This window comes from Dama dama, chromosome 11, assembly GCF_033118175.1.
Source record: "Dama dama isolate Ldn47 chromosome 11, ASM3311817v1, whole genome shotgun sequence".
NCBI classification, from domain to species: domain Eukaryota; kingdom Metazoa; phylum Chordata; class Mammalia; order Artiodactyla; family Cervidae; genus Dama; species Dama dama.
This window is the reverse complement of record NC_083691.1, coordinates 100739288-100758941: the sequence shown is the minus strand read 5'-3', so window position 1 is coordinate 100758941 and position 19654 is coordinate 100739288. Positions and strand designations below refer to the sequence as shown.

Genomic DNA, 19654 nt, shown 5'->3' with positions numbered 1-19654 from the left:
TCATTCAGCTCATTGTTTCCGGGCCATCAGAGGGAGCAGGAGCCCGCAGTTCACTTGGCCCCCTCACCTCCTGGGCCTCCCTGTCCCGAGTCTGGCCTTTTCTTCTTTGCTTTTTGGGTGTTTATTTCTCTATTTGCCCTCGTTGGGTCTTCTGTTGCAGCACACAGGTTCAGCAGTTGCAGCGTGTGGGCGTCGTTGCTCCGCGGCGTGTGGGATCTTAGTTCCCTGGCCGGGGGTTGAACCCTCGTCCCCTGCATTGCAGGGTGGATTCTTAACAACTGGACCGCCAGGGAAGTCCCACGAGTCTCGCCTTTTTCCTGCAGCTTGTGTTCACCTGAGGACCAGTGAAGGGGAGGAGGGGCCACCAACGCTTTGTGAAGATTAAGCCCCGTGGTAAGGAAAGGAATGCAGTGTCAGTGGTGAGTGGGCCAGCCAGGCTGAAATAACGCCCAGCTATGCAGAAAAACCTGCCACTAGTATCACCCAGAGTATCGTATGGCCAGCACCTCCTCCTGTTCTCAACCCCATGACGGGCCCCACTGGGACCACACCTCCCAGCTGCGGCCAGGAGCCCAGGTGCAGCCCTGAGCCTGGTGTCTTTCAGCTCTTCCTCCCCCTCACACGGGGTCATTGCTAGGGCAGCTCTGTCTTCACAGGCAATCCGAGTGAAGCTCACAGCCCTGGGGCAGTGCGCCCAGCCCCTGCACCTAGCCCCTCGGAGGCCCCCTGGCTGTCCTGCTTTGTCCCGTTAGGACAGATCCACTCTCCCCAAAGGAACGGCAGTTCTCCTCTTGTCACTCCCGTTCAAAATCTTTTCAGAAGTCCTTGTTGGAGTGTAGTTGCTTTCCAGCGTTGCCCTGGTTTCGGGTGTGCAGCTGAGTGTACGGGTTATACACGCGCATGTACCCACTCTGTTCAGACTGTTTCCCACATCGGTCCCTCCAGAGCGCTGAGTCTCCCTGAGCTACATGTGCTCAGCCACTCAGCCGTGGCCGACTCTTCGAGACCCTGCGGGCTATAGCCCTCCAGGCTAGCTGTCCATATGTGGACATATATGGATGCATATGTCAACCCCAATCTCCCAATTTATTTCTCCCTCTCCCCCTTCTCCCTTGGTAACCATAAGTTTCTTTTCTACATCTGAGACGCTGTTTCTATTTTGTAAATAAGTTTGTTTGTACCATTTTTTAAGAGTCCACTTATAAGTGGTATCATATGATATTCATGTTTCTCTTTCTGACTTACCTCACTCAGTATGCCAGTCGCTAGGTCCATTCACTTTGCTGCAAAACCTTTTGACTTTTGAAGCGAGCCCTCATCATCCAGTCCAGTGTCCTTCTTTCTTTTTCAATGTGTATATTGGTGATCTGGATTCATTTAAAAGATCTTGTCTCTGAGCCAAGAAATTCTCCTCCCAGGAGGCCAGGGCATGACTGGTTCACTGGGTCTCATTCCAGAAATATTCAAACCAATGCACATATACACATACATACGCTTATACATTCTCTTCTTCTTCTATGTAAATCATAGCACTCTGGGCACGCTGCTCTCTGCCTTGTACAATTCTAGGGTTTGTTCTATTCTGATATACAGAGTTTTTCATTCTCTTTGAAGGCTGCTGAGTTTTCCGCTGTATGACATAATTGCTTTCACAACCCACCGCCCCCCACACTGGATGAAACATTGGGATGCTTCTTTATCTTTCTGTAACCAGCAAGCTTCAGTAAACAACCTTGTACATTCACCATTTTGTGCATGTGCATTGTCTATAGGACAAATTCCCAAAGTGAAATTACTGGGTCAAAGAGCATATGCATTTAATATCTTGATCAACATCATCAAAATAGTAGACTGGCTGATGGCACCGTTATCTATCATGGAAATGGTAACGGATTCCGACCTGGGGGCTGCAGGTGGCCTTGGAGGGACTGTGAGTCCCCACATTTGTAGATGAAGTCACGCATGTATGCAGGCACATTTTTCTAGGTGACCAAAGCTTTCATCACCTCCTTAGAAGGATCTGTGCCCCCTCAATGCTATCTCATCTCCTCACCGATTGGTGTCCCAGCTCTTCCAGAAGTGAACCTCCTATCCCTCAGGAACACAGGCCTTGGACTTTCCCTCTCCAGGGTCTTTCTTGGGGAAAAGTCCCTCCCATATCCTTATAGCTAATAACACGGCCAACAATGGTTGCTCAACACTCACCCTGTGCATGAGAGACTCGTCTAATGCTCACAGGAACCAGAAGAGAGGAGTCCTCCCCACCTCCTCTGATTGATGAACCAGGACATGGATGCAGAGATGAGTTAAATAACCTGCCCCTTTAGCAGAGCTAGGATTTGAACCCGGAAGCGTCAGTACTGCTTGTGCATGAACTGGAGTGGAAGAGCCTGGAAGCCACAGGATGGGCCCTGGGGCTTCTCAGTCTTCACTGCTTCATCTGGGAAAATTTTTAACAACGCAGCCTCTCTCACCAACTCCATCGGAATCTCTGGGGCAACACCCAGACCTTGGGGCTCCCTCAAAGTCCCCAGATGGTCCCAGGAGTAGCAGGACTCAGGGTGTGGCCTGAGGGTTAAGGCTCAGGAATTTATGCATTTTAGAAGCTCCTTACCCTTATGCCACGCTTTTGGCATAATTCTTTTCCTTTATTAAGCATTTTTCAAAATAATAATTATTGACGGTACAGTGGTGAACATGGCTGCCTTCCAAAATAATAAGCATCCTCCAAAAATGACCAAAGTAGGGCTTTTAAAAGCATCATTTTCAACTCATGGATTTCAGCTTGGTTGATACAGTCCAACCCACTGGTGGTGCAGTGGTAAAGAACCCGCCTGCCAATGCAAGAGAGGAGGGTTCGATCCCTGGGTTAGGAAGATCCCCTGGAGAAGGAAATGGCAACCCACTCGAGTATTCTTGCCTGGGGAATCCCATGGACAGAGGAGCCTGGTGCACTACAGTCCATGAGGTCGCAAAGAGTCTGACAAGACTGAGTGACTAGGCGCAATCCATAGTAGTTATTATATTTATCTGAAGGTCAAATTGCCCCATCTTTAGTCAGCAGCAATCTGAATCCTTCTGACCTAACCCCAAGAGCCTTGAAAACATTTTGCTGTCTGCTCTGATGATATGTCAACTTCCCCAGCCCCGACCTGTAATTGGCCGTTGCTCCTGACTGCATCTGGGTGCTGTTACCCCAGTTCTCATCCTCTAGCTCTTTAACCAGCTCTCCAAATGTGAGGGGCCTATTCTTCATGTTTCAGAGGAGAATGAGTAATAAATAAACTTACTGTTAAGCTCTACCCTCCCTTAAGTGATCCCTTCCAGTTTCAGTTCAACCTTTAGAAAACGCACAGGTGAGTAATCTGTGTTTGTTCTTAAGAAACAGACTGCCAAAATCGTACTTGAAATACACTTGCTTGAAATATCTGCCTTTAATACAATCTTCTTCCAAGTTGAAGGCCAGCCCCCAACATCTAAAAATATCTCCAGCTCTTGAGATATCCAAAAATGAGGGTTAAAAGGAGAGAATAATTTAGGTTGCCAAGCAAATTTGGAAAGCTAAATATAAGTTTAGAAAAAAAAAAAGTCAAGACAAATATTCAAAATTATTTTCCCTGTATTGAATCCAACCGAGGCTGCTTGAGACAGAAACAGGATAGCAAACTCCACTGGTTTTAAATTCACCTGGAGTTTCGCCGTGGCCTTGGTTCCCTTCTAATGTTCAGAGGATAGAGGGTGTGGAAATAAAAAGTAAATAACATTCCTTTGCGTAAAGCTGATTGTGCAACCTTTACGCCAAGAAGAAGCGGGGCAATTTGAGTAGATTCTCCCAAATGCTCAGGGGCCCTGCCCTTGGGGCATGATTGTGAGGAGGAGAGACCCACCGGGGCCCTGCTCTGTGGCCCACGTGGCCTCAGGCCTCTGTCCCTCCTTCCATTTCCTTCTCCAGACGCTCCCCACGAGGGCGGCGTCTCACACGCTGTGAGAGTGAAGTGCGGACACACGGAAGATGCACGTGTGGAAGTGTCTGCCCAGGGTGGCCTCTGATGGCAGGAGCTGGGGTGGAAGACGCTTTGCCAGCGCTGAGGGGCCCGGTGGGGCTGAGGCAGGGAAGCTGGCAGCAAGAGGCGGCAGGTATCAAGTGGCAGCTCTCTACAGACAGCCCACGGGAGTTTGAATTCCTGTACAGACGAAATGAGGCCATCTGAACGAAAGCATTTTATTTATATATTTTTTGTGCTGGGTCTTCACTGCTGTGTGCGGGCTTCCTCTAGTTTCAACAAGTAGGGGCTACACTTGTGGAGTGCGGGCTCTAAAGAAGGGGCTCAGTAGTCGTGGCACACACGCAGGGGTGGGATCTTCCTGGACCAGGGTGGAACCCATGTCCCCTGAATATCCAGTTGGATTCTTAACCACTGGACCACCAGTGGGGAATGCACCTCTGTGAATGCACTTTATAACCTTAAAGCCCCTAGTGAACGAGAGCTAGTGGTGGCGGGTTTACCATCGTGGTGGTTTAGTTGCTAAGTTGTGTCTGACTCTTTGCAACCCCATGGACTATAGTCCACTAGGCTTCTGTGTCCATGGAATTCTCCAAGCAAGAATACTGGAGTGGGTTTCCATTTCCTTCTCCAGGGGAGTCTTCCCACCCATAGATTGAACCTGGGTCTCCTGGGTCAAGTGGACTCTTTACCAACAGGGAAGCCCATGGGTTTATCACTGAGTCATTCCAAAGAATGCTCTTTGACACCCTCCCTACCTGCTTTTCTCCAGGTGCTGGGCTGGGCACCAGGAATACATCGGTGAATGGCACAGACCATTCTCTGCCCTCAGAGGTCTCATGTGAGTGTAAAATTTTATAGGTTGCACGGTCACTAAGCCCTGAATGCCATTGCCGCTAACAACCAGCACTGCTTGGGTACTGGCAGTGGGCCAGCATCTCCAGGCGTTTCTCATGCCTTGGTGGGGCAGGTGCCCCCAAGCCATGCCCGGCACCTCCCTCAGCGTCAGCCACTGGTCACTGTAATCAACACGCAAGAGCCCGGCTCAGCAGGACAGCAGCTCTTGCTCCTCCACTCTTCCTGCTTGGAACGAGGCGGCCCCGGCTCGCTCATGGGCAGTCCCGTGTCCAGCCTAGGACTTCCACAGTTCACCTGGAGATTGTTTGTTGAGGCCTGGGGCAATGAGCTGTCAGAGGCAGCCAGGCTTCCGGGGATGTTCCCAACCTGCAAGAGGTTAAGAAGCTCTGCCTCGTGGTACACTCCCTGGTCTCTTCTGGCTTCTCCTCCTGTTGTCTTTCTCTTCGGAAGAGCCTGAGAACTCTCCATAAATTCAAAAGTGCTTTTACCTCCAGGACAACAGCAGTGGGAGCCCCATAAGGGATGGGGTGACTTATTTATGTCTGAAAGTGAAAATGTTAGTCCCTCAGTTGAGTCCCACTCTTTTGCAACCCATGGACTGTAGCATGCCAGGCTCCTCTGTCCATGAGATTTCCCAGGCAAGAACACTGGAGTGGTAGCCATTCCGTTCTCCAAGGGATCATCCCGATCCAGGGATCCATCCTCGGCCTCCCAAACTGCAGGCATATTCTTTACCATCTAAGCCACCAGGGAAGCCCCTGAAGAGTGCTTAACCAAAGCCAGAGGAGGACAGAGAAGGGAAATGTGCAAAGCACATCACACTCAACACCAGCCAGTGAAGCCCCTTCTGTGTTTTCTCCTACAGATATTTGGGGTCTGGGTCTGGATCCTGGTGGCAGCCACGCAGGTAGCAAGCCCACTGCTACAAGGATGGGTGATGTACGTCTCGCTCACCTCCTTCCTCATCTCCCTGATGCTCCTGTTGTCTTACATGTTTGGATTTTACAAAAGATATGAGTCCTGGAAAATTCTGGTAAGAATCAGGGAGAGGGACCCAGGGCCTGAGGCTCCTCCCAGACCATTGTCCTGGGCGCGGTGAGGACAAACACAGGTGGGAGGAGGAAGCCTCCTGGGTGGGAGGAGGAACCAGAGACGCTTCCTGGGCTGGGCCCCTGGGGAATCTCAACATTTTATCTGAATGTGTCTACTATCAGATCATGATGCTGGGAAAGACTGGGGTCAGGAGGAGAGGGGGCAACAGAGGATGAGACAGTAGGATGGCATCATTGACTTAATGTGTTGTAGCCACGCGTTCCGGGAAACAAACTCACTAAGGAGGACAATGCAGATAGTGGAGTGCAGTTTATTACACCAGCGGGCCCAAGGCGGAGTCTCCTCTTAGCCAAGGACCCTGACCAGTTTTTGTGAAAACCTTATATACCCTAAGTGTACATGGTTAAACCCACCTCACCAAATTTCCTGTTACTTGTCCAGATTTTCTGGACAAGGTAAAAGAGAGATACTATCAAAGTTGACCCATGATTCACGCGTCATAAGCCTAGGTAGTTAAACAATGGACATTTATCAGTAGGCTGGTGGTGACACCCCATAAGCATAGTGGGGTTTATGCCCTTGTTCTGCTACAGAGATAATTAGCACACATTTTAGGTGACAGAGAGTCTAGGTACCAGTCATGAGGCTCCTTCATCTGGGGGGCCTGCTTTTCCATTGGTATGTCGTTTCCATAGATGCTGGGCATAGAGCTCAAAGTCCACAGTCCGGCCCAAGGTGGAGTCCTGCTTTCAAGATGGAGCCTGTTCTGTCTGTTTCCTCCTTCAAATGGACATGAGTTTGAGCAAACTCCAAGTGACAGTGAGGTACAGAGGAGCCTGGCATGCTGCAGTCCAAGGAGTCAGACATGACTTAGCAGCTGAACAACAACTGTTAGATAGGGCTTCCTAGGCAGCGCAGTAGTAAAAAATCCATCTGCCAATGCAGGACATGCAGGAAACATGGGTTTGATTCCTGGGTTGAGAAGATCCCCTGGAGGAAGAAATGGCAACCCACTCCAGGATTCCTGCCTGGGAAATCCCATGAACAGAGGAGCCTGGTGGAGTACAGACCACGGGGTCGCAGAGTTAGACACGACTTATCTACTAAACAACAACAATTAGATGGGAATGAAAGCTTTCCTCTGCCGGAATCCATCCTGCTTTGCACTCCCCTCCACTGCCTCCCTTTATAGGGATATATGCACAGCCCAGCTCCTCCCGTAGCAAGCACATCCTTATGCATTTTCCCTCTAATTTTAATTTATGGTAAAATTATTTGAGCAGTATTGAAAGAAATATAGTAGGAAAAGAATAACCCCGATCTCAAGGTCTTACCACAATCACCTATCACAATTCATTCTTCCCTATTCCTGGCAAATTTTATGCAAAATGTATAAATCTCACTGAACCAATCATTTTAGATGTAGAGTCTTTCATTTATTATTATGCCATCCATTAAATATTTTTCATGTCATCACACCATCCTGATAACCATTGAAAATATTTCCCTACTGAACAATTCAAAACAGAAGTAGGGAGGATTGTATTGATATTATGGATCCTCATGTAACCATAACCCAGATTCCAGCATTTTCAAGACTTTATCACGTTTACTTCACCTAGCTTTTTTTTCTCCTAAAGAATCTTAAAGTAATCCCAAACACCACGTCATTCCATTCTACACACTTCACTTCAGAATGCCTCCAAAAATACACAAGCTTTCTTACATTAGCAAACTTACATAAAGTTAATGATAATTCCTTGTTATCATCAAAGACACAGGTCACAGTCCTGGAAAACTATAACTGTCCCCCATTATAACACAGTCACTTCCCTGGTGGCTCAGATGGTAAAAACATCTGCCTACAATGCTGGAGACCCGGGTCAATCCCTGGGTTGGGAAGATTCCCTGGAGAAGGAAATGGCAACACACTCCAGTACTCTTGCCTGGGAAAAATCCCATGGATGGAGGAGCCCGGTAGGCTATAGTCCATGGGGTTGCAAAGAATCAAATACGACTGAGCGACTTCACTTTCTTTCCCATTATAGCTGAAATATGTTTTTGCAGCCGACCTGTTTGAATCGGGGTCCTCACCAGGCCCACTTGCACTTGGTAGTGACGCTTCTTGAGTATCTTTAATCTACTTTTCAATAGGTGGTTGCCAAACCACGAAAGACACCGGAATTCTTGGCCTCCAGAGGAGAAGAATTCAACCCGAGGCCAGTGACGAGGCTGATCGCTCAGAACTTTAGTGTAATAAAGCTTTACTAAAGTATAAAAGAGATAGAGCTTCTGACATAGACATCAGAAGGGGGCAGAAAGATTGCCCCCTGCTAGCCTTTAAGTGGTGTGTTATATATCTATCAGGAAGCTGTTAATTAGAGAAAGGAAAGGTCTCAAAACTCAGAGACTGGCGCCAGGCCCCTCACCCACAACATGCATTTTGAGATAACATTGGCACAAGGTGAGTTGTCCCAGGCCATAAAATGACTGACGTGTATCTTGAAGAAAGGCAGGTTTCCAAGCAAAAACAGTCTTATTACCATAGCTTAAGAGAACATTTGCATGAGTAAAACATACTGGTTTGTCATGTAGGTTCTGAGTCTTATTAGGCAGAACCAACTGAAGACAGAGTCTAGGATAAATACATAGTTCATTAACACAGCTTAAGACAAATATTTCCATGAGAAAAACGGACTAGTTAGCTCAAGGTTTGAGAAAAGTTAAGTTCGGGTGGAGCCAGGTGTCTTCTTGGCAGCAGAGAATTTTAAGAGAAAACTCTTTTTAAATTTGTATAGAGAAGGGGGAAAAAATCTAACACTTGTTTGTTTCCTCCTGCCGCTTAAGAGAGAGATAAAAACTGTCTGACACTTGCAGCATATTTTCTCCGTTTGGAGACCCCTGGCCTTCCTTCCTTCCTACCTTCTCACTATCATGGTTTTCCTTGCCAGTGACTTGCTGACAAAACTGGGTGGTCAGCTGTCCCATAGACCAGGGCTTCCCCCACCTCCAGGATCTAATGTCTGATGATCTGAGGTGGAGTTGATATAATAATAATAGAAATAAAGTGAACAATAAATGTAAGCGCTTGAATTATCCTGAAACCAACCCCCCACCCACGGTCCATGAATAGAAATTGTCTTCCACAAAACCGGTCCCTGGTGCCGGAAAGGCTGGGGCCCGCTGCTGTAGAAGGTCTCGCATTTTGGTTTGTTTGCGTCTTCCTGGTGTGACTTGACTCGCTCCTCTAATCCCTGAATTTTCTATAAGCCAGAAATTAGCACCTAAAGGCTAAACTGAAACGGGTTAAACCTTTCTGGCAAGGATGCTTCGTAAGTGTCTTCAAGTCACATCACACATGGTGACTGGTAGTCCTCCTTTCACCGTGACAACCTTACCCCATCACTCTTTTCTCTAATGCCCTCTTTCATCTTCTGATGAATATTCTTTAGGGGTTGCAAAATGCCAATTTGCCTATTATGACATTCCTTCCAGAATACTTTGGTATTCTTATGATGTTAAAGAACACCAGATTGGCCCGACTCTGCCATGTGTCAGCCTAGCCTCGGTTTTCTCATCTGTAAAGTGGGCATGTTAATAGTAGCTGCCTTATGAAACTGGCTGTGAAGATGAAACGACACAAGTGAATACAGTCAGGAAAGCACCTAGTGAACAGCAGCCTTCGTAGCACTAACAGGTGGGAGCGAAAGCTTGGTGTTAATGTGGCTTGGTTTCAGATCCTGGCTCAGCCTGTAGTCACTGACTTTAACCTTGGACTTCTATTTCCTCAAAATGGCAGTAACGATAAATAGAACTGACCTCACAGTTCACAAGGTTAAATGAGATACACGAGGAAAAGATTTAGCCTATAGTTTGACCAGGAAGAAGCACTCAGTAAATCTTGGTTCATACTGGTATTGCCATTTATTAGTCCGCCATTGCTCACAACACAGAAATTTCCCTAGAAACACTGAGAAAGAAAAAAGCAGGAGTTTCGGGAGCAGGCTTGTCTCTTTCACCCGCTCTGCCCAGCGGCTGAGTCAGAGGGGTAGGTGGTACCTGCTTGCATGCCCGTGTGATGGTGGCCATGGCCTCTGCTCCATCTTTCCAGGACAGCCTGTATCACGGGACCACGGGCATCCTGTACATGAGTGCCGCCGTGTTACAAGTGCACGCCACCATCATGTCAGAGATCCAGGACCTGAAAAACTACTATATAAACACCGCGGCCTCGGTGAGTGCTGGACGGGAGCGCGGCAGGCGCCACCCGGATGGAAAGCCAGGGGCTCAGCTCTGTCTCTCCGGAACAGAAGGCCCTGCGTCCTCAGACCGAAGCAGCCTTGCGGGATGGGAGGGGTGTGTGTGTGCGTGTGTGAGAGTGTGCACGCATGCAGACGGTCTGGCAGTCAGGTGTGCCCAAGCTCACAGGGTGCCAAGCCCACGTTTAGTCGTCTGTCCTCCTCGTGGCTCAGACGGTGAAGAATCTGCCTTCAATGCAGGGAGACCAGGGTTCAGTCCCTGGGTCGGGACGATCCCCTGGAGAAGGGCATGTCTACCCACTCCAGTATTCTTCCCTGGAGAATTCTAGGACAGAGGAGCCTGTCAGTCCATGGGGTCGCAAAGAGTTGGACATGACCGAGTGACTAACGCTTCACTCACACCTACTACACTGCCCTCAGAATATGTTTTTCCAAAACATAAATTTTCCAAAATGCACATCTCTTACTGAAAATCCTTAGGACTTCCCTGGCAATCCAGTGGTTAAGACTTCACCTTCCAAGGCAGGGGCTGTGGGTTCAATCCCTGGTCGGGGAGCTAAGACCATGCCTCATGGCCCAAAAACCAGAACATAAACAATAGAAGCAATATTGTAACAAATTAACTAAAGATTTTTCAAAATGGTCCACAAAAAAAATTTATTAAAAAAATGAAGAAATAAAATCCTTCAGTGGCCCCCTTCGCTGCTGGGCTGGAGTTCAGCTCCTCGTCACGGCTCAAGTTCTGCCGTCCTTCTGTTTCAGTGACGGACATCCTCGGGGTTACGCATCGGCTGATGGAATCCAAGGCAAGGTGGTCCAGAGAGTCATGGGCCGAGCTCACTGCCTGCCGGCCGACAGTCTTGCCAGGCCCTGAGTGTGGCCGCGCCCCTCTCTTGGGGGGATGGTGCCCTCAGGTGGCAGGAGACCACATGGCAGGTGGTGGGTTCCTCCAGTGTGTGTGTGCACGCAAGTGCTCCTGACCCTCCTTATTCCTTCTCAGGAAGATCTAACGCCCAGGCTGGGTCCCAGCCCATCAGCTCCAGTCTCTGTGGCCAGAAAAGTCCTGTGTCAGTCGGGCTCCGCAGGGATCGGGCAGCAGTAGGAGGGGCTGTGATATGGGGTGCTGGCCCCCTTGTCAGAAAGATACCAGGCCAACGCGGTGAGCTTGCAGGACGCCTTTCCTGCCTGTCTGCCTCCTTGCCCCCCAGCCCAGCACCACTCTGCCTCCCACCACTCGGAGCGCTGCTCGTCCTGCTCAGGGGCCCCTGTCACACCCGCCTCCTTGCTGTCCCTGGACCCCCGCACTTCGGCCTCGGCTCCCGGCTCCCTCACCTCCTGTTCTTTTCTCACTTGTCACCTCCTGGTGAGGCTGCCACTCAGCCCCACTCAGAGCAGTAGCTCCTGCTTCTCTCCTGGTTCATCTTGGGTCCTTTCTGCATGTGCCACTAAAATGCAAGTTCCATAAGGACAGGAATTTTAAAATTTTTGTTCACCATTAGATCCATGGTTGTGCTTGAAGCATGCATGCTCACGCTAAGTCACTTCAGTCTTGTTCAACTCTTTGCGACCCCATGGACCCTAGCCCGCCAGGCTCTTCTGTCCATGGGATTCTCCTGGCAAGAATACTGGAGTGGGCTCCTATGCCCTCCTCCAGGGGGTCTTCCCAACCCAGGAACTAAACTTGCGTCTTCTGCTTCTCTTGCGTCTCCTGCATTGCAGGCAGATTCTTTACCACTGAGCCACCGAGGAAGCCCATAGCAGGTGCTTACAAGCCATGTGTTGAACGGATGAATGAAACAGAGTGTGATTGGACAGGGTGGGGCAAAGGAGGGATGGAGTCCTCCGCTGGACCGAGAGATAATCAGACAGTGTAGCCGGGTATCTTCGGGAATGGACGTGGCCGTGGGGGAGGGAGGGGGAGGGGGAAGCACAGGTTTTGGGCTTGGGTAGCTGGAGGAGGTGAGTATCCTGGGATCAGCTGGGCTTGTGAGGGCATCTCAGGAGTTCAGTTTGCCCACAGGGAGCTTGCGGGGCCTCTGAGCCTCTGAAGACCTAAGAGGTGGGTGCGTAGAGTCGAGTTCTGGACCTGTGAGTGAAACTGTCATTTGAGCAGACTGTGGCTGAAGGTGGAGGAGGGGGAGAGTGCCCAGAACGAGGCAAGGGCACCCAGGGCAGGCATGGGGACGGGCCAACTTTATGGCAGGTAGAGGAGCCCAGGTCTGCAGGTGACACGGTGGGACAAGGGGGTGGAGTGCTTCACGGAGGCTGGAGGGGCTGCCCCGTGGTTGCTGCCCTCGGGCCAGACGGGGCTTAGGCAGGCAGCGGATGAAGCAGGGTCAAAACAAGGGCCATCCGGGCTGCCGTGGGCCTGTGTGGGGCTGGGAGGGGGCAGTGATTGCCAGCATCTCTAAGGCAGTAACTCCCCGGCTCTTCCAGTTCTTTGCCTTCATCACCACCCTGCTCTACATCCTGCATGCCTTCAGCATCTATTACCACTGAAGAAGCAGGGGGCCAGGCGATGTGGAAGATGCTTTTTCAAAACCAGGAGTGTCAGCTTCCAAAAGTGGTTTTCAACCTTCACCATCTGGATGATAAACAGCTCACCAACGATGACATCATGGGATCCACAGACCATCTTTTCAGACTGAGCGATGAAATCACACGCTGGCAGATCTGTTTGGACATTTTAATTCATTGTGATGAATATGAAAAGGCTGGTTGGGGGGGAGGACTTTGTTGTTGTTTCATTTTGTTTTGTTTCGCCCAGGGAAAGTAATTGTCTCTTGGGATTTTCTGACAGTGACCCTCGCTCTTCTAGAAAACTAACATCTTATGCGGAAAATTCCAGGTCTACCATCATCGTGCCTGTTTGGGCATCTGCCTCGGCAACGAGCTTCCCCACAGCTGACTGATGAGAACCTTCATTATTTTCTTAAAATCAAAATGGTGCTGTCAAAGCCTTCAGTTCTGAAGAACCACAGACCTTGCTCCTGCCCCGCGATCCTGCCTCTTTGTTGCAGAGGTGGTACAAACCAGCTGCCCCCTCCCACACTGCCTGACTCCAGTTCATGTCCACTTCCTCTTTCCTCTACAGTTTTAGGAGCCAGGGGAAATCTGAGGGTAGATTTGTGGGGAAAATAAGGGCCCGACTACAAAATTGTTATATACCAAGACCTGGGAGGGGAGGAGGGGTCGGACAGGGAAGGCTGTAATCCATTTTTCCAATTCTCCGTAAGTCAGGCTGCTCAGAGAACTTCAGGGCTGCAGGACGCCTGGGTCAGGCCTCCAGACCCCCCTCCCTGTCCCTCAGAAAAGACCATCAAGGAACCAAGAAGGGCATTATGTGCCAGGATTCTCCTCTGGGCTCCGGTCACACGGAGGATATCAAGGAGGCTGGAAAGGACCCCATCCCAGGGTCCCTGCTCTTTCGCAAGCCTCCTCCCCACAGTGGTCCAGATGGGGGGCGGGGCCTGGACCGTCCAGCCAGCCTCCTGCAGTGAAGGGCTTCCAGGGGCCTGGGACACGGGCATTCTCTGAGAAAAGGCACAGAGAAATGTAAAATCACAGTGCTGGATACCCAACTAAATTGTTTTCAAAGGCAGGCTGTGCCGTCTGGTGTTTCCGGCCCCGTGCTGGGGTCCAGGCGTTTGTCTGGCTCAGACTCTGAGGATAGCCAGGGCTCAGCCCCCCAACTGCATGGACCTGCTGCCAGTCTGAAATGAAATAAGTTATTATGTGGGAGTGATTTGTCTGAGCCAGTTCGAGGGCTTACAGTTTTGGATTGACTTTTTTCTGCTTCTGGGGGAGAGAGGGTCAGGAAGGCGGGGAGATCACCAGAGAAAACATTGGCTTCATGCCTTGACAGCTCACCTTCTAATCACCCCGTAGCTTGAAAAGCCACTGTTCATCTGTGACTTTCCAGCTTGCCATCTGTCTGGGATATTCAGTATTTCCTGAGCAGTCACATCCAAATAAAAGTGGTTTCTATAGTGAAATGCCTGGAGCTCATCTCTTTTGTGGCCTCACTTCTGGGGCTGGCCACCATGGCCAGGTCCCAACAGCAGTTGTACCAAGACTCCAGAGCCCCAACCCATGGAGGGGTCCCAGGCCCAGCCCACCCAGCCTTGCTTCATGGGCAGCTGCCCCGAGACGCCACATCTGGCTCCAGCGCTTGGGTTTGTGGCATAATTTCCACATAATTCCCACTTCAGTAAGAATGGTTTCCCTGGTGGGGGCTCAGGGGTAAAGAACCCATCTGCCAATGCAGGAGACTCAGGTTTAATCCCTGGATGGGGAAGATCCCCTGGAGGAGGGCATGGCAACCCACTCCAGTATTCTTGCCTGGGAAACCCCATGGACAGATGAGCCTGGTGGGCTAGAGTCCATGGGGTTGCAAAGAGTCGGACACGAGTGAGCACACACACACAGGTGGGTTAAGGTGTAACTATGCGGAAGCGGGGTGACATATGCAAATTTAGATACGGCAAGAGGTGTTATGTCAAGGTGCTGGTCGGTTAAGAGGAGTTATACCAAGACATACTTGTGTTCAGGTGTGCTTATGGCAAGTTATTGCAAGGTGTAGGTCAGCTCTGGGGCAGCAGCAGGCTGGAACCTGCGATCCCTGTAAGTGGGATCATTAAAGACTTGTGTCATCCCGCTTGGCAGGAACACACCAGGGCCCCCTGGAGTTAAGGTCCTTTTCTTCAGCAACCGTAGGAAATGACTCCACCACCATTAAGGTTGTGAAATTATTTCTCTTTTCAGCGTTAAGACGCCTCTTGCCGTGGTGGTGGTTTAGTCCCTCAGTCGTGTCCCGCTCTTGCAGCCTCATGGACTGCAGCCCACCAGGCTCCTCTGTCCATGGGATTTCCCAGGCAAGAACGCTGGAGTGGGTTGCCGTTCCCTTTTCCAGGGGACCTTCCCAACCCACAATCGAACCCGGGTCTCCTGCGCTGAGCCACCGGGGAAGCCCGAGACGCCCTTTGAGAGAAAATAATTAAGGAGCCAGCTTGAGGCGGGGAAACTGAGAGGTCGGTGCAGTTACCCAGGCTCTCCACTGGGTGGCGCGCGGGCTCCACTCCCGCGCGAAACAGAGGGCCTTCCCGGTGGTGCGAGGTGGTCAGGGCGGAGGCGCCAGAAATTCCCGATCGACCCCAGTGGCGTCCTTGGGGATTTTGCCAGAGAAGGCTGCCCCTGCCGCAGGAGGAGACAGGATGTTCTCTGCCCTTGGAGCTTTACCCGCTGTCTCACTCGTGGAGAAAGAGGCCCGGGGCCCTGCCTTGGCACGGTTTGCCTGTTGGGTTGAGACTGAAGGGGAGGGGCGGGTGTCACACGGAGGACCTCTCGGTCCATCCACCATCGCTGTGGCCGGGTGATGGCTGGACCCGAGCCAGGGGAAAGGCCTGCTCCGCCTGAAGGGGAGTGGGGGCGAGGGGAGGGACTTCTGTCTGATATCCTTGCAGCCATCACTACCCACTGTACCCTCTGTGCCTGGCCGTGTTCGCCGGGACACGCAGACCCCGGGCCCTGGAGCGACGCGCCCGTGCTGGGGAGGGGCCCACGCTGGGCCGAGCTGACCCAAGGCTGCTCCCAGGGACCCCGGGGGGGGGGGGGGGTGCAGAGCGTGGGGGTCCCAGGCTAAGGCACGGTGTTAACACCCAACCTTGCCTTTCAGCGGCTTCTGCCTATCAGGTATATGCGCAGGTTTCCAGAAGCGTTCAGGGGCACCCCTGACCTTGCCCACCCAGCTCCCCAGCTCCCTCCAACACCCCAAACCTTTATGTAGGGGTTTTGGCCCCAGTGAGTTTGATCCTTGGGCAGGGAAGATCCCCTGGAGAAGGAAACGGTAACCCGCTCCAGTATTCTTGCCTGGAAAATCCCATGGACAGAGGAGCCTGGTGGGCTACAGTCCATGGGGTTGCAAAGGAGTCGGACACGACTCAGTGACTAACACACACACACCTGCTATGTAGCCCCACCTTTGTTGAAATTCTACAGCTGGATCCGAAGAGGGGCCCCCAGAGTGCATAACACCCAACAACCCTGGTCTCTGGGCCTTGGCCTGCTTCTCTGTGGCAAAGATGCCCTGGAAGACCCTCTGGGGTCACTGCTTCCTCCCAGAGAGACAGGGAAGGCAGAGGAGAAAATCGAGGAGGGAGACCCCAGGCCACTTTTGTGCAGTGGGAGGGCAGATCACGAAGCCCCAGTCAAACCCGGGGGTCCCGTCTGAGCCAGGCTCCTCTGGTGCAGACGCAGCAGACACCGGTGGATGCAGCAGAGCCTGGGCCAGGGCGCCTGCCTTCTGCGGGGCAGCCTCCGTGTTTGCCATCAGCGCCTCTCACAGGTTTGGTTCTGTCGCCTGGGTGTCTGCTGAGCGTCTGCTCTGTGCCTGGGCGGGGCTCTGAGCTCAAGGACTGGGAGAGGGGTGTGGTGGGGGGAGAGGCTCGTGTCTTAGGGCAATGGGGCACTGACCCAGACTGGAAGAAGCAGGGAGGGATTTACAAAAGGCCTCCCAGGAAATGGGACTCCAGGAAGTTATCAGAACCATCAGCCACCTGCCCTTCCCCTGCCTGGAGTCACAGGCTGAAGGTCTAAAGGGGAGATGCAGCCTTGGGCGGGGAGGGCAGTCGGGATAGGCAACAGTGTAAGGAAGCGCTCTGAGTCCACCAGCGGCCATGGTTCAGGAGCCAAGAGCAGCTGGGCCAGGGTGGCTGTGATAGCGCCCAGGCTTGCAGATATTAGCTGTGACCTTGATTCGCCTGCTGAGATGAGGAGCTGGGGGCAGAGCTGGGGGTTAACCATGGAGTGCAGATCCCTTGCCTACACTGGCCACCCTCTAGGGAGGCAACCAGGGCATCTTTGGAGACGAGTCTTCATTAAGAATCTGTGTCCTTGAGAATGGAGCTTCCCTCATGGCTTGGTGGTAAAGAACCTGCCTGCCAACGCAGGGGACTCAGGTTCGATCCCTGGGTCAGGAAGATCCCCTGGAGGAGGGCATGGCAACCCACTCCAGTGTTCTTGCCTGGGAAATCCCATGGACAGAGGAGCCTGTGGGCTGCAGTCCATGGGGTCGCAGGGTCAGGCACAACTTAGCGACTAAACAACAACATCCTTGGCAGTTCCCTGGCATTCCAGTGGTTAGGACGTCACACTTTCACTGCCAAGGGCCTGGGTTCAATCTTGGGCAGGGAACTAAGATCCCACAAGCTGCAAAGTGTGACCAAAAAAAAAAAAAATCTGTATCTTTGAATTTTCCAAAAGTAAAACACTACTACTACCTTGGATTCCCCATCATGATACAATTACAAGGAGGATCACACCCCTCATACTGGTAATAAATCGGTTGTTTATGTCAGTAATTAAGAATAATGGCCAACACTCTCACAGAAGCTGGTGGACCCAAGCCCTCACATGGCTGCCTTCCCCTTGGCCATGGGGGTGTCGGGTCATGAGGAGACCCGACAGGTAATAAGCACCGCCCTCACTGTAGGTGGGTGGGAAGTCCTGTCTTCTGCCTGGGGCTTCCAGGCAGGGGTGAGAATTACGCCAGGGCCACACCACCAAGACCCCCAGATGCACCCCCACACCGGAGCTCCTAGGCGGCTTCAGCTCAGAAGGGGGTTGGGGGTTGCTCCGAATATGGCCCTCTCCCAAGTCCACTTGGAGCCCGAGTCTACAAGGAGGCTGGGAGGCCTTGGTGCTGTTCGTCACGTGGGAGTATCTGACTCTTTGTGACCAATGGACCATGGCACACCAGGCATCCCTGTCTTTCACCATCTCCTGGAGTTTGTGCAAATTCATGTCCATTGAGTCAGTGATGCCGTCCAACCATCTCATCCTCTGTCATCCCCTTCTCCTCCTGCCCTCCATCTTTCCCAGCATCAGGGCCTTTTCTAATGAGTCAGCTCTTCGCATCAGGCTCTGATTGGAGGTCACTGGAGATGTGAAGGAGCAGAGTGAGAAGAGTTTGAATCTCAGGAAGGTCAAAGCACTGAGTCAGGGCCATCTGTGTTCCCACCAACCCAGGACACTGTCTCGGATGCTCTTAGACAATTTTGGGGTGCCTGCTGCATCCAGTCTGGGCACTGGATGCTGAGAGGAATAAGAAATGGCCTCTGCTATTGAGGAACTCACAGACTCTGAGAAACCAGGAAAAGATGCTGAGCAAGGAGCTGGGGGATTTCTCTGAGGAGGGCACCAGGGTGGAAACTTCCCCTGACCAGCATGCTCTGGACCACAGTGAGCTCTGTGACCATTCCAGCCATTTGACCATCGGCCGAGTTTGTCTTTAGCTGGTATCTCTACTTGCTGGGGATCTTGGAGTTTCTTAGAAGACCACTAATTTCATGGAAGGTAATTTTGTTTTCTTTTTTTCAGAGGTGATCCACTGGAACTGTAGATGAATATGATTTCATTTTTATGCTTCTGTAAAATTTTTTCATCTAAAAGAATGTGCCAAGAAGGAAAAAGTCCACTTTAGTTTTGGAAATCACAGCCTGCATAGCTCACACATACCCACACATACACACACACACCCCTGCACATATACATGTGTGTGCATGCGTGCCCAGTCACTCAGCTGTGTCTGGTTCTTTGCGACCCCATGGACTATAGCCCGCCGGGCTCCTCTGTCCATGGAATTTTCCAGGTAGGAATACTGCAGTGAGTTGCCATTTCCTCCTGCAGGGAACCTTCTTGACCCAGGGATCAAACCCACGTCTCTTGTGTCTCCTACATTGGCAGGCAGATTCTTTACCACTGTGCCACCTGGGAAGCCCACGAACTTGCACACAAATACACAGCTGCGCACACACACACACACACACACAGACACACACACGAGCGCGCACACACCCTCAGCATGGGGTGCTGCCCACAGAGAGATCCCTGAGCCTGAACTTGCACTTGTGGACATCAACTGCCTTTCTTCCTCTGTTCGGCCCCCGAGGAAAGAACAGCTGTCACCCAGGGCTGTGGTGTGGGGACCGGCTGGAACCTGCAGGGGACGCCTGCAGGAGCTGAGGGAAAGCGCGTCCACCTGCGGCGGCCTCTGTTCAAGAGGGAGGGCCCGGGTGGGCCAGGCGAGGGGCAGTGGGCAACCTGGGAGAACGTCGAAAAGGACGGCTCAGCCCTGCTCCACACGGCCTTGTTCCCCAGACACGGGCAGTGGCCCCGCCGAGTCAGTCACCCATCTCGCTGGAATGGAGGTTGGACCTCGCTCAGGATGCCGAGGGCTCCTGGGTGGTGTGCATGCGTGCTAAGGCACTCAGTCGTGTCCGACTCTTTACAACCCCACGGCACGGCCCACCAGGCTCCTCTGTCCATGGGGTTCTCCAGGCAAGAATGTTAGAGTGGGCTTCCCCCAGGGACCTTCATGACCCAGGGATCCAGCTCGCGCCTCTCACGGCTCCTGCGTCGGCAGGCGTGGTCTCTATCACTAGGGCCCCCTGGGGATCCCCATGGGTGGTAGGAAAGCCATGT

At 51.8% G+C, this 19654-nt stretch overlaps 1 protein-coding gene across 3 annotated transcripts in view; it reads left to right on the top strand.

Moving 5' to 3' along the window:
• Positions 1–14169, top strand: part of LOC133065220 (MAL-like protein) — a 30682-nt gene extending 16513 nt beyond the window's left edge. Inside the window, exons 2-6 of one of the 3 annotated variants that reach the window (XM_061156034.1) lie at positions 5728–5895; positions 6611–6739; positions 8070–8168; positions 10027–10149; positions 12611–14169. In XM_061156034.1, coding sequence (XP_061012017.1) covers positions 5728–5895; positions 6611–6739; positions 8070–8168; positions 10027–10149; positions 12611–12673 — 582 coding nt within the window. In that variant the 3' untranslated portion in view covers positions 12674–14169. The remainder of the gene's footprint in view (positions 1–5727; positions 5896–6610; positions 6740–8069; positions 8169–10026; positions 10150–12610) is intronic. The other 2 variants (XM_061156035.1, XM_061156036.1) reach the window with 2 other exon arrangements.
• The last annotated feature ends 5485 nt before the right edge of the window (positions 14170–19654 follow it).